This window comes from Sinocyclocheilus grahami, unplaced genomic scaffold, assembly GCF_001515645.1.
Source record: "Sinocyclocheilus grahami isolate Dianchi unplaced genomic scaffold, SAMN03320097.WGS_v1.1 scaffold67.1, whole genome shotgun sequence".
NCBI classification, from domain to species: domain Eukaryota; kingdom Metazoa; phylum Chordata; class Actinopteri; order Cypriniformes; family Cyprinidae; genus Sinocyclocheilus; species Sinocyclocheilus grahami.
This window is the reverse complement of record NW_015505246.1, coordinates 1629882-1644917: the sequence shown is the minus strand read 5'-3', so window position 1 is coordinate 1644917 and position 15036 is coordinate 1629882. Positions and strand designations below refer to the sequence as shown.

The 15036-nt window shown below is 38.5% G+C and overlaps 1 protein-coding gene across 1 annotated transcript in view; it reads left to right on the top strand.

Annotated features, from left to right (window-relative positions):
- Positions 1–15036, top strand: part of herc2 (HECT and RLD domain containing E3 ubiquitin protein ligase 2) — a 70519-nt gene that overhangs the window by 10620 nt on the left and 44863 nt on the right. The window contains exons 7-20 of the mRNA XM_016272094.1: positions 5492–5641; positions 6826–7006; positions 7762–7872; positions 8025–8196; positions 8274–8447; positions 8714–8902; positions 9072–9223; positions 10370–10527; positions 10636–10749; positions 11751–12002; positions 12754–12947; positions 13035–13235; positions 13378–13606; positions 13818–13942. Coding sequence (XP_016127580.1) covers positions 5492–5641; positions 6826–7006; positions 7762–7872; positions 8025–8196; positions 8274–8447; positions 8714–8902; positions 9072–9223; positions 10370–10527; positions 10636–10749; positions 11751–12002; positions 12754–12947; positions 13035–13235; positions 13378–13606; positions 13818–13942 — 2402 coding nt within the window. The remainder of the gene's footprint in view (positions 1–5491; positions 5642–6825; positions 7007–7761; positions 7873–8024; positions 8197–8273; positions 8448–8713; positions 8903–9071; positions 9224–10369; positions 10528–10635; positions 10750–11750; positions 12003–12753; positions 12948–13034; positions 13236–13377; positions 13607–13817; positions 13943–15036) is intronic.

Here is a 15036-nt window from a genome sequence, read left to right as displayed (position 1 = left end):
ATTTTCCCCCCTTTTTTTTTTTTTTTTTGTGCACAGCCAGCCTTGTACTCTTCTAGGTAAAAAAAACTGACGTCCGTAAAATGCGTTGCACAAATTCGAACATCTGGGTTGTACTGTTCTGTTGTAAATAAATCTTAACCAATGATTCCTAATTGCATCTACGTCCGGAAGGCCAAATAAAGTGCTTTTGCTTTCGCACTGAAACACACAGCGTCTCCCTGACATGGCTGCATCAACATTACTGCTGTTCCTGAAACCACGCCACCTTTCTTTGCATGCACATTTGGGCGGCATTATGCTAATATTTCCACATAGTGAGGTAGATATGTTGGGGCGTGTTAGAACGAGCCGTTTTAGGTAGGCGTGGTTGACTCTTAACTTTTATAACGAATGTCTCTTTGGATTTGAGACTTTAGTCTTTGCAACTTTACAGATCTTCTTTATGCACCAAGAGCTTGTAACACTCCAAAGAGAAAGGAAAACTTGAAATCGCATCATATGACCCCTTTAAGGAAACTGTTTTGTCTCCCGAGGCCACAAGAGGGTGCAATGAGCAAAATAATGCAGCGCATTTCAATTGTCAATGCAAGGAAATTGTCTATAAAAAACCGTGCATTACGTCTAAATTAACTCATAAAAATCAAATATAATTTCGTAAATTGCATAAACAATTATGAACAAAACAGCATCATGTATTTATGCATTGCTTAATACAAAGAGCCGAATCGCCCATCACACAGATTGCATTTAAAAACATATGAGACGCAGTGAAAAGGAATAAACCTCCACAAATTCGTGACGTGTTTTCTAAAAGTTTAAACTGTTTTAACTTTGCATGGCTTTCTATACATATCTTGTGTGAGACGCGAGTGCAGCAGTTTTAACCTAATCAAGATCTTCTCCGCATTGAGCTTCTATATTTCTCTAATATTTTGAATGAATAACGCAGCAACTGCGTGTCTCGTGGGCTAGACTAACAAAACATTCAACTACAACGTCACTTACATCATCATCATCACCGCATCTCGTGCTCCACTGATGACGCTCACTGACGCACACCTAACATTCAAATGCAAATGTTTATTTTAAATTCGACTAATATTCATTCTCTATTCACAATCTCCTCATGACAGGGAGGCACAGCACTCATTTCAGCATATGTTCGTGTTTGTGTGTCCATTAACCGGTTAATAACGTTATTTTATCATTCAACGTGAGCCTATACACAACTTATGTTTTTTTGTTTTTTTTCACTCTCAAAATGCAATCTTATACAAGCAAACATTTTTAAATATCTTAAAAAATACTTTAATGTCTTTAAAATGTTAATAGTTTTTTTTTTGTTTAGTAGCCTACATTTGGCCAAAATCTAGAAAAGGTGATGCTGTATTGGCTGTGACTAAGCACAGCGGGTTACCAGATCTCTTCCTGTTTTTTTTTTTATTTTTATTTTTGAGTAAAGAAAACGCTGTACTTTATTATTATTATTATTATTATAGGCAAAGAAAATGGTTTTAAAAAGATAATGCTATTAACCGGTATTTCTTCTACTCGAACCAGTTTCGGAACGGTAATAATACAGGAACGCAGGAACAGAAACGTTCAAATATTGATTCTGCTTGGAGTGAACCGATTGAATTTTTTTTTCCGTTTTCAAGCCCTGGTATTATTATTATTTTTATTACTATTATTTTGAGTTATGCCTTAGTTTTAGTTTGTACTGTTTACCTTTTTTAAAGTAATGTGAAATTGATTTTTGTATTTTTATTTATTTATTTATATTTTTTATTTCATTTGTTTTTTTTATTGATATATTTGTATTTGCATTTTGAATGTAATTTTGCAATTAAATGCATTAAATGGGTTTAGTTTTCATGGTTATTAATGTATGCAATTTCAGCAATAAAAATTTACATTTTTCTAAAAAGAAAACAAATGAGCTGTTTATTTTAAGAGACCTATCTTATTATCTCTTGTATATTTAATATTGCGCTTTAATAAAGATAAATTACTTCTTATCTGATTAATCGATGGAATAATTTGTAGAATACTCTATTACTAAAGTAATCGATAGCTGCAGCCCTAACATGAAGCCTAAGGCAGACAATCATATAATTGACTCATGTATTGATCTAGTGTAATATATTAGTGACTTTTAAAGGGCTTAAATTAATTTCTGTCAAACCTTTCTATGTGGCCTAGGTGTACAACAGTTGTTGGGTCAAATAATTGCTCAGATTCTAGATTTTATGAGCTTAATGTGAAGCACATGGAATTGTTTTACTGTTGGGCTGTTCATTAATCTTTACTTCAGTTAGGAAGTGGTGATACAAAAGGTTGACTCTTAACCCAGAGTTGAGGGCAAACGTAAACAGAATTTTCTGTTCTGCCTGTAGCTGAAACACTTAGGCTGAGCAGAAGGTTGGAGACTGGTGGGAGATCTAGTTGTGATCTGTTTAGATGTTGAAAACGGTGCAGCACAGTGTCCACAGGGAATGGGTGGATACAGCCCCTCTGGCCCGGGATATAAAGCTGCCCTGAAACCTGAGCCATATGCACATTCCATTGAACAGCCGAGAGCTGGATTTGAGCTGAACTGCCATAGTTGTGAGAATATGAAAGAAAATACAAGGGTTGGAATGGGAGGAGGCAGATAAATGAGAAGAAGGGTGAATGTTTATCCTCTAATAAAGTTTATAGTGGTCAGGTTTTCCTGTCTTTGGTGGGAAAGAGACATCAGTGATCATTCATGGAGCTGAATGGTATCATAGTCTATAGAAGGCCTGCTTTACGATATGTACACTCCAACCTCAGAGGTCCATTTAAGAATAAAGCAGTGAGCCGCTTAAAAGGTCATGGACCGTATTGATTTGTACTGCGGGAATGATCAGTTTTATAATGCTAGATGTGCTGTTTTAAGCCTATTGTTTTGTTGTTGTTTTTTTGTCAGTTTTTACAATATATAATGTATAATAAAATGAGAAAGTTCCTTAAATTAACTATCTACAAATATACATTATTTAATATATATAATAATAATAATTCCTTTTTATATAGCGCTTTTCTGGGCACTCAAAGCGCTTTGCATAGAAAGGGGGAATCTCCTCAGCCACCACCTGTGTGCAGAATCCACCAGAACGCCCACCACACACCAGCTCATTGGTGGAGAGGAGACAGAGTGATGAAGCCAATCAGCAGATATGGGGATGGCTAGGAGGCCATGATTGTCAGAGGCCAATGGGTGAATTTGGCCAGGATTATACCGCTACTCTTTTTCGAAGGACATCCTGGGATTTTTAATGACCACAGAGAGTCAGGACCTCGGTTTAACGTCTCATCCGAAAGACAGTACTTTTTGACGGGGCGTTAGGACCCACACAGACTGCAGGGTGAGCACCCCCTGCTGGCCTCAGTAACACCTCTTCCAGCAGCAACCTAGTTTTCTCTGGAGGTCTCCCATCCAGGTACTGAACAGGCTCAACCCTGCTTAGCTTCAGTGGGCAACCAGTCTTGGGCTGCAGGGAGATATGGCTGCTATATACTGTAAATATAAATGTTATATTTAATATTTATAAATCTGATTGGCTGAGAGCCTTTTCCAGCTGTGCGATACTCCAGTAGTAGCAGCACTCTAACTGTAACAACAAGTGGAGTTATGCTAGCAGCATTCGTCTCAGTGAGCGTCAATGGCAGAAGAACGATATGTAAAAATAGCGCCTATTTGACAATTTAAGACATTTTCTGAGATGTGAGCTCCAGGCTGGCAGCGGCCGTTCAGAGCTTATGTATCCACCAAGAACAGCTTTATCTCGGCCAGTCCTTTTGGAATTTGCTGCTGACTCTTTATGTAGATGATGTTAAACAAGGTATAGGCTTATTTCACTTTGGTTATATTGAACGGGCAATCTTTGGACTTATTAATCTATTACTTGTTCCAGAGGAAATCGATTTGGCTTTAGGGAAAAGTTAAGTTTCATATCTTTTTATTTTTGTGCAATTAATTCCTATATTAACTAGAGCGCTGTATATGCCATATCTGGTATTGTGAAAGTGTCCTTTAGGGATTATAATTTCATCTTCAGAGAAAGTTACATTATTACGACTGTCTTTAGGAGTGAGTCGCAAGGACTTTTATATTGAAAGGGACTGAAACAAGGACGTTATTATTACTTTAAACAGCCTTATAAGAATCAACCATAGGGACACAACCAACAAATGCATTGATTCTGCTGTCAAGAGAAATCCCCTTAACGGTTAAAAGTACGAAGACAAAGATATCGCTTTCCTTAGTGGATATTCAAACTGATCTTGTGAGTATGGATATAAGATCGACCTGAAGAATGAATATCAGATGCAATTAATAGACTCTCTCAGGCGATCTCTCTCTCTCTCTCTCATAATACTCGACTCTACGTAATACAATGAGCTGCAATGAAGCGAACGTTCCCTCGTTACTAGTTCTAAAGTGATGTTTTCGAATTAGTAACGGAGGTTTGGGCTCAGCTGTTAAACTGTCAAACTGAGATTTGAATCTGTGGTGGAAAGTAGTAGTTCTGCACAAAAGGGTTTTAAAAGACACTGTTGTTGTCTCTTCTTTATTTACACACTTGTGCTGTTGAACTGTGTTGTATAAACCCAATATCCCAATAAACTGTGCATATCGCATGGCTACTCGTGTGATATTTCTTTTACATACATATATTTAATATGTAATGTAGCTACATTTTAATGGGATTTATCATGTAAACCTTTTATAGTATTTAATATTAAATCTTTGTTGGGAATTGTTTCATTGTTATAATGTAAAATTACTCGTATTATGATTTCGGTCCCTAAATGTCTGTCCCTAAAAAAATTGGACGACTGTATGAGTTTTAAAGGAACACTCCACTATTTTTGAAAATAGCCTCATTTTCCAACTACCCTAGAGTTAAACAGTTGAGTTTTACCGGGTTTCTCCGGGTCTTGCGGCAGCACTTTTAGCTGTAGCTTAGCATAGATAATTGATTCTGATTAGACCGTTAGAATCTTGCTTAAAAATGAGAGTTTCTATATTTTTCCTATTTAAAACTTGAGACTCTTCTGTAGTTACATCATGTACTAAGACCGACGGAAAATGAAAAGTTGCGATTTTCTAGGCCGATATGGCTAGGAACTATACTCTCATTCCGGCGTAATAATCAAGGAACTTTGCTGCCATATCATGGGTGCAGCAGGCACAATGATATTGTATTGTATGTAGGCATTGTGTTAAAAAGTAACAGCATGCTATGAGACGTGATGCAGAAGCCAAATACGTCTTGCCTGAATGTTGCTGTGAAGATGGTGCTTTTGATGAGAATGAATTTAAAGATGTAACTTCATTATAAACTTCTATTGACTGTGCAGAGTGTCTGGTAGCCAAATCTCTGCGTGATAATGGTAGCCTTAAAATGTATACTATATGAAGAAGTCTTATATTCACACTCATTAATTGTTTGTGGCATCTTAGGTGATGATGCAGATCTGTGCAGTGAGTTACTGCAGGAGTCTCTGGACGCTCTGCGGGCTCTCCCAGAAGCTACCCTGTTTGATGAGGGCACAGTGTCGCCTGTCTGGCTGGAGGTGGTCGAGAGGGCTACCAAATTCCTCAGGTTTGCCAGTCATTCATCTTCACTATTCCCAAATGCAGAAGTAGTAATATTAATTCCTGTGTAATAAGTTTTTATCTTCTAACTAGAAAACTTGCATCAAGATACACCAAGATTGCATTTATTTAACCAAAAATACAGTACAATTTTATTGCAATTAATTAAATTAATAATTAAATAATTAATTAAATAGTTTTCTAGTTCTAAAGTGATGTTTTCGAATTAGTAACGGAGGTTTGGGCTCAGCTGTTAAACTGTCAAACTGAGATTTGAATCTGTGGTGGAAAGTAGTAGTTCTGCACAAAAGGGTTTTAAAAGACACTGTTGTTGTCTCTTCTTTATTTACACACTTGTGCTGTTGAACTGTGTTGTATAAACCCAATATCCCAATAAACTGTGCATATCGCATGGCTACTCGTGTGATATTTCTTTTACATACATATATTTAATATGTAATGTAGCTACATTTTAATGGGATTTATCATGTAAACCTTTTATAGTATTTAATATTAAATCTTTGTTGGGAATTGTTTCATTGTTATAATGTAAAATTACTCGTATTATGATTTCGGTCCCTAAATGTCTGTCCCTAAAAAAATTGGACGACTGTATGAGTTTTAAAGGAACACTCCACTATTTTTGAAAATAGCCTCATTTTCCAACTACCCTAGAGTTAAACAGTTGAGTTTTACCGGGTTTCTCCGGGTCTTGCGGCAGCACTTTTAGCTGTAGCTTAGCATAGATAATTGATTCTGATTAGACCGTTAGAATCTTGCTTAAAAATGAGAGTTTCTATATTTTTCCTATTTAAAACTTGAGACTCTTCTGTAGTTACATCATGTACTAAGACCGACGGAAAATGAAAAGTTGCGATTTTCTAGGCCGATATGGCTAGGAACTATACTCTCATTCCGGCGTAATAATCAAGGAACTTTGCTGCCATATCATGGGTGCAGCAGGCACAATGATATTGTATTGTATGTAGGCATTGTGTTAAAAAGTAACAGCATGCTATGAGACGTGATGCAGAAGCCAAATACGTCTTGCCTGAATGTTGCTGTGAAGATGGTGCTTTTGATGAGAATGAATTTAAAGATGTAACTTCATTATAAACTTCTATTGACTGTGCAGAGTGTCTGGTAGCCAAATCTCTGCGTGATAATGGTAGCCTTAAAATGTATACTATATGAAGAAGTCTTATATTCACACTCATTAATTGTTTGTGGCATCTTAGGTGATGATGCAGATCTGTGCAGTGAGTTACTGCAGGAGTCTCTGGACGCTCTGCGGGCTCTCCCAGAAGCTACCCTGTTTGATGAGGGCACAGTGTCGCCTGTCTGGCTGGAGGTGGTCGAGAGGGCTACCAAATTCCTCAGGTTTGCCAGTCATTCATCTTCACTATTCCCAAATGCAGAAGTAGTAATATTAATTCCTGTGTAATAAGTTTTTATCTTCTAACTAGAAAACTTGCATCAAGATACACCAAGATTGCATTTATTTAACCAAAAATACAGTACAATTTTATTGCAATTAATTAAATTAATAATTAAATAATTAATTAAATAGTTTTATTCCTGTGATGGCAAAGCTGAATTTTCAGCAGCCATTACTCCAGTCTTCAGTGTCACATGATCTTTCAGAAATCATTCTAATATGCTGATTTGGTGCTCAAGAAACATTTCTTATTTTTATCAGTTGAAATGTTGTAATGGTTAATATTTTATTATTATATTTTATTATTTACTGGTTGGTGCCAATAGCCTCGTGGTTAGTGCGTCAACATATAGCGTAACTGCGCTCACAGCGACCCGAGTTCTATTCCCGTCTCGAGATCCTTTGCCGATACTGCTCCCCTCTCTCCTCCCAGTAATTTCCTGTCTTCTCTCTATTGTCCTATCTCAATATAAAAGCATAAAAAGCCCATTAAAATAACTTTAAAAAATTTATTTACTGTAACTTTTGATCAGTTTAAAGAGTCCTTGTTTAATAAAAGTATTAATTTCCTTTAAAAAAAAAAAAAGAAGATATTTCTGACCTCAACTTTATTTTTTAACGCAAACTGATCATAAATCTACACATTCCTAAAGCTCATTGCTATTTAAGCTCATTTTACTCTAATGTTGTTTTTCAGTGACATTCATGGAAGTGCTAGTGGAAAAGCGCCCAGTAACATTCCCCTGCAGGATCAGCACTTGGCCCTGGCCATCCTTCTGGAGCTTGCAGTGCAGCGAGGAACTCTCAGGTATTCAGCATGTTACATATGACCACTGTCCAAAATTCCTTACTTGGTGTTAATTGTGGACCTTGCATGTGACTTTTCTGAGATTGTTGATAGGACTGAAGAGTCATATTCATAAACACTCTAACTCACTTTTGCATGTGATTTTGTTTTAGTCAGCTACTGTCTGCAGTTCTGCTGCTGCTGAGGCTCTGGGACAGTGGAACCAGAGAAATGGATAATGAGCGCTCGACTCAGGGTACCAGCGCCCCCTTACTGCCCCTCCTGCAGCGCTTCCAGAACATCCACAGCAGTAAGGAGGAGCCTGTTCCTGAAGAGGAGATTGAGGTGAGATTGAATCCCTGAATAATTTTTATAACTGCACTGTTCTTCCAGGTTTTATGTCTCACTACTTATGTTCTCAGATCCTTTCGGCCCCTCTGAGCCCAAATGAGAGTTTTCTGCGCTACCTTACACTGCCTCAAGATAATGACCTGGCAATTGATCTGCGGCAGACAGCTGTAGTCATCATGGCACACTTGGACCGCCTCGTGGCCCCATGCAGCCCCCCGCAGTGCAGCTCACCCACCTCTAACAAGGTTACTGCATGCATCTTGACATTTTATTTGTGTCTTACAGGACGTAACAGTGGTTCAGCTTTGTGTCATCTTAATCATGCTACATGGTTGCCTAGAGTCCCACTTTTTATTGTTTGTGTTGAAGCTGCTTATTGACTCTAGAGCACAATGAATCTCTAGGAAGCCCCAGAGAACTCTTGTTTGTGATTATGATTTGCAATCCCTCTTTGAGGAAAACAAAATCATTCTTCATAGAGCTCAATCTCTTCATGTCTTTCCTCTTCCAGAGTACCCTGCAGGAGGTGATTGGTTGGGGTCTGCTTGGATGGAAGCCTTACGCTAATGTGAATGGGCCAATTCAGTGCAAGGCACTGTCAAACCTGGGCGTCACACAGATTGTCTGCTCAGAGAAGGGCTTCCTCATCGTGACCATCACTGGTGCTGTCTACACACAAAACTACAAAAGCACTACACTAGTGAGTCCCTCATTTTGTTAGCTGAATGCTATGTTGTTGTTGTTGTTTTTTTTCTCACACACTTTAGAGATTAATGTAAATGTGTGTGTAGCTGTTGCTGACCAAGAATTTTCTCTTTATTTTTCTACTTTGGATTTGTGCACTAAACTAACCTGTGATTTCCTGTCAGGCCCCTATGCTAGTCCACGCATTGTCATCCAGGAAAATAATGAAGCTTGCAGCTCACCCGGATGGGCAGCACTACTTGGCACTTTCAGGCAATGGGGAGGTGTTCTCCTGGGGTTGTGGAGATGGAGGCAGGCTGGGACACGGAGACACTACGTAAGAGCACACCAACATCATCAAACTTCCAATGTTATCTTTCAGACCCAAATACTGTATATACACAACAGTTCAGAAGTTTCAGGTAGATACGATTTTTTAAAAGTTTATAATGCTTACCAAGGCTGCATTTATTTGGTAAAAAAATACAGTAAACGGGTAATATTGTGAAATATTATTGCAATTTAAAATGTCCTGTTTTTCTTTATATTAAATTAGATTTATTTTAAAACCTAGCTTTGACATTACAGAAATAAACTGATTTTTGATCCTTCAGAAGTTATTCTAATATACTGATTTCTTGTTGTAATTATCAGTGTGCTGATAGATATTTTTGTGGAATCTGTTTTTCGATTAATAGAATTTTTTTTATAGAACAATTTACTTTGAATGGAAATATTTTGTTCATATTTTTGTTTAGACCGGAAGAGCAAAGTTAGCACACCACAGCTCCAAAAGTAGAAAAATATGTATGTTCTCACCACAGGTGATGTTTCAAGCCTACAAGCTCTTCATCAGACAACAAACACATCCATAGTTCAGCCCTTAAATACAGCACAAACCTAAATCACATGATTGATCACCCACATGACCAAAAAAAAAAAAAAAACACACACATACAAGGGCAATCAAAAAAATCACCTCACATAATGGCAATAAACATAAAACATAAAACTGAAAACACAAATTAATTACAAATGCTAAACCTAAACCTATCAATAGATACCTGACTGCAAAAAAAATCTCACAAAAATATTTTTAAAAAAGACCTAATATTAAGAAAACCTATATATCATCGTTTTTGTTTAGAAATATAAATGATTTACTCCTGACTTTTGATCAGTTTAATGCATCCCTGTTGAATAAAAATAATTTCTTTCAAAAAGAAAACTCTTGAGTGGTAAAAATGCATGTCATGTTTAAGGGTCATCTAAGGCTAAGCACAAATATGTTGTCATTAACAGCTTTAAATGAACAGTTTAGCAATTATTATAAAAGTACTTAACCGTTCAATGCTGTGATTTGACCAGTCAAAACCAACCATTCCTGACAGCCAAAAACAGTATGCAATTTAAAAACAATATTATAGTTCTTTGTAAGCAAAGAATCACATAACATACATTTTGTTTACTTGTGCTTCTATAGGTATTTAGAGGAACCCACCATGATTGCAGTATTCTCAGGGAGGCCGGCAGGGAAGCAGGTTGTTCACATCGCGTGTGGCAGCACGTACAGCGCAGCGATCACAGCAGATGGAGAGCTGTACACATGGGGCAGAGGAAACTACGGCAGGCTGGGCCACGGTAACATCTCCAGTATAAATCCAGCTAAAATCCACTGCTGTTTATAACAAGACATAGAGAATCTTACTACAGGACACAGTTAAATGTTGCTTGTATGTTGTTCTGAAGGCTCAAGTGAGGACCAGACCACTCCAATGCTGGTAACTGCTCTGAAGGGGCTTAAGGTGATCGATGTGGCCTGTGGAAGTGGAGATGCTCAGACCCTCGCTGTGACTGAGAATGGTTCGACATCTAATAAGGGCACATTCAGAAGTGGTTTTAAAGGGTTCATATGATGCGATTTCAAGTTTTCCTTTCTCTTTGGAGTGTTACAAGCTGATTGTGCATAGATAAGATCCCTGAAGTTGCAAAGACTGAAGTCTCAAAACCAAAGAGATATTCTTTATCAGTTAAGACTCTGCCACGCCCCCCTAAAACGGTTCGTTCTAACACGCCCCCACATATCTACCTCACTATGTGGAAATATTAGCATAATGCCGCCCAAATGTGCACGCAAAGAAAGAAGGCGTGGTTTCAGTAACCGCAGTTAGGCCTTCCGGAAGTAGATGCATTTAGGAATCTTTAGGCAAGGCAAGGCACCGTTTCGTGAACCTAGGAGAGGAGGTAATTCTGACTTTGCTATGACAATCTGGCGCTTCAGAATCAGCTACTGTTTTGTTATTAGTTTAAGTATTTGCTATTGACTGTTCAAATGCGGAGTTTTGCGCATCGTGTGTGTGTGAGAGAGAGAGAGAGAGAGAGAGAGAGAGAGAGAGAGATATCACATCAGAGTCAGCTGTCTTAACCGTAGCTTGTGTACTGCAAACACATACCAGCTTCATCACTGTGTCTGTCAAGCGACTCTGTTCCCCTTTCGGGCTCTGTCTTTACATTTATTTTGAAAGATGAAGCTCGCGATTATGGTAAGGGGCATTACATTTCCGACGAGTGCTTGCGGTGTTCGGCCAATCACAATGCACTGGGTCAGCTGGCCAATCAGAGCAGACTGCGCTTGTCGGAAGGAGGGTCTTTGTAGTAAACAAAGAGTTTGAGAGAGGTGGGGCATAGAGGACCTACAATAATGTACAGTATTTGACAAATAATGTGTTTTTTGAACATTAAAGCATGTCAACATATTCTGTTACACCAAATACACAAAATAATGATCTTTAAAAAAGCATCATATGACCCCTTTAAGATAATGTGTGGATGGCATGATCATTTCTCTCGCATGCTCTTTACAGGTCAGGTGTGGTCATGGGGTGATGGTGACTATGGTAAACTTGGTCGTGGGGGCAGTGATGGATGCAAAACGCCAAAACTTGTGGAGAAGTTACAGGATTTGGATATTGTGAAGGTGTGCTGTGGGAGCCAGTTCTCCGTAGCGCTTACTAAAGATGGACAAGTGTACACTTGGGGCAAAGGAGACAATCAGAGACTTGGCCACGGCACTGACGAACACGTCCGCTATCCCAAACTGCTTGACAGTCTACAAGGTTCAGTGGTTTCCATTGTTTTCAATAATTGCGTTTTCACAAAATACACTTTTCAGGTTTTCGAAATCTGAAGGCAGTCAACATGACATATATTTTTTAACATGTTCCTGATCTAATATTGAAAAGTTCCTCATTGTGAATGTTTAATTTACATATTATTCCAAAGAAGGAAACATTTTTTTTTCTTTCATTGAAATATAACCGTGTTATTATTGTTAACTAAAACTATTAAAATAAATGTTAAATTAAATAAAGCTGATATGAAATATTAGATGAAAAAGTAAAATTACTAAAATTAAAAAACTAAAGCTATATAGAAATATAACAAAAACTAGTACACGTCAAAATCACCTAACACAATTACTAAAATTTTAATTAAGATTAAAAAAAATAAATTTATGAATAAAAGCTCATTTAAAATATTAATTAATAAACACTATAGTCGCATATAAGTAATACTAAAATAACAAAATATCTTGATTTGCCTCTGAAAGGACTTGATGTCACTTGCGGTATGCTTTATTTTAACAAAATAGCCAACTATTTAGGCATTTTTACAATCCTGATGTAATCAATTCCAGATGGATCAAATCAAGTCTCTCCCTACATTCTTTTGCCCATGGAATATTCACTTGTTTCACTTGTAAATGTTACATTATGGAAGCAAAATGCCATATCATGTTGACTTTATCAGCACATACATTTCAAAATATGAAGTCTGCTTTTAACATTTAATTCTGTGTCAATTCAGGTAAGAGGGTGGTGGATGTAGCAGTTGGCTCTACACACTGCCTGGCCCTCACAGAAGAAGGGGAGGTGCACAGTTGGGGCAGTAATGATAAACTACAGCACTTTGACACTCTCTTCTCCAATAAGAAGCAGCCTAAAGCCCTACCGGGCCTTAATTCCAAACATATAGTAGGCATCTCCTGCGGCCCTGGCCAGGTATAACCTGTCTTTCACCAGAATGTAATTCATTGTGTACTGCTTTTGACTGCATACTTCTTATCTTTCATATATTTTGTTTCTCAGAGTTTTGCATGGTCATCATGCTCTGAGTGGTCCGTGGGGCTCCGCGTACCATTCGTGGTGGACGTGTGCACGATGACTTTCGATCAGCTGGACCTGCTGCTTCGGCAGGTCAGCGAGGGCATGGACGGCAGCTCTGATTGGCCACCGCCGCAGGAGAAAGAGTGCATGGTTGTGGCCGCTCTCAACCTGCTTAGACTACAGGTTAGTTGTCTAAAATTTTAGGCTACTGCCATATAAATGACAGAATGTACATTGATTTATTCCAAAATACCTGTTTGAATGGTATGTCCTCCTAAAAGCATAGTTCACCTTGAATATTGTCATTGTATTTTATCTCTTCCAGCTCCATGCAGCCATCAGTAACCAGGTGGATCCTGAGGAGCTGGGTTTGGGCCTGGGAAGTGGGCTGATTAATAACCTCAAGCAGACGGTGGTGACGCTGGCCAGCAACGCTGGGGTTTTAAACACTGTGCAGGCGGCCGCCCAGGCCGTGCTCCAGAGTGGCTGGTCAGTGCTACTGCCCACTGCGGAGGAAAGAGCAAGAGCCCTGTCCTCACTGCTGCCCAATGCAGGTCAGTTCATAAATAACTTAGTGCTACTAAGTGCAGCAACTGGTTGGTTTACATCTGGTAACTTCTGTGGATAAATCATCTTAGCAGGACTTTCGAATCTGCTGTGATGTGCAAAAAAAAAAAAAAAAAAAAAAAAAAAAAAACAAGCAGTCAAGGTCATGTTTGTTTCTATCACAGTATTGATGGTCAAAAGCAATTCTGTATTTTTTAGCATCTGCTAATGAGATGAGTGTAAGTCCTGGCCGTCGCTTCATGATCGACCTCTTGGTTAGTAGTCTGATGGCGGACGGAGGGCTGGAGTCCGCTTTGAACGCTGCCATCACGGCCGAGATCCAGGTCAGCATGCTTTATTCATTAGTCACTTCATCATTTATTCACCCTCCATGCCTTATATCCCCAACATTCAACAGAGCACTGCCAAAAACCAGACAGAGGAAACTGATTCATGACCCCTGAGGGAAAAGTGTCAAAAATTATTACAATTTTAAATGATTGTGTAAAGCCTGGCTCACACTGCGATTTTGGCCACGATTTGGTCGTCTGAGACAAATTTTGAAAATCCTCAAAGATTCCTATCATCCTAGGCTAAAATCTGCAGTGTTTGATCGTTAGATTGACATGTTCACAGACAGCCGATTAATGACCGTTGCGATCACATTTTACCTCCGATAAACTTCTGGCAGTGTCTGAAGATTTTGCGCACAGTCCTGCAGTGTGACATCTCCTACGACGAACGTCAAACTGTCTTTGTTTTTCAAGACAAGCCATGATCAGAATTAATGTTAGAGATTTCTTCTAACCGCATAAACTCTGGTGCTCTCATCCTCCGCTCATGGAATTCATATGATTCGTTGCCTTTGCTATGATAAACACCGGTTGCGCTGCTGTTTTCATGTGGTTGTGTAGTGCTGCTTGCACTATTCTGCATAAATACGCCGGTATTGCCGCCATTCATGTACTTTTAATGATAGCCAACATTACAGCAGAGAAAATTTATCGTGGGTGCAATGCAGCTCGCAGTCACTGAACGTGTATGAGTTGATAATGTAGAACTCCAGACAAGTTTTCTTGCGCGCACTCGTTTTTAACACGTCTTGACTGTCGTACAGTCTGACATTAATGACAACTGAGATCCCACAGTAGGCGCGTTTCCATTACCCTTCAAATTGCGCAAATTGAAATTGCGAATTGAAAATACGCCTAATGGAAACGTGTCAATTTCGCAAAAACGGCCATATATCGCAAAAAAAGTTTTTACGCTCGCATGAGGTGGTTTTTCAGGCAATGCGAAAAAGGATTAATTCGCAAAACTGCAATGGAAATGGCTTTTTCGCATTTACAGGTCACATGGCGTATGTAAAAAGTCACATGATCATTCTTCAATGTACTATAACCTCCAAGAAACACTTCATAAGTGGCCGCGCTCCAGT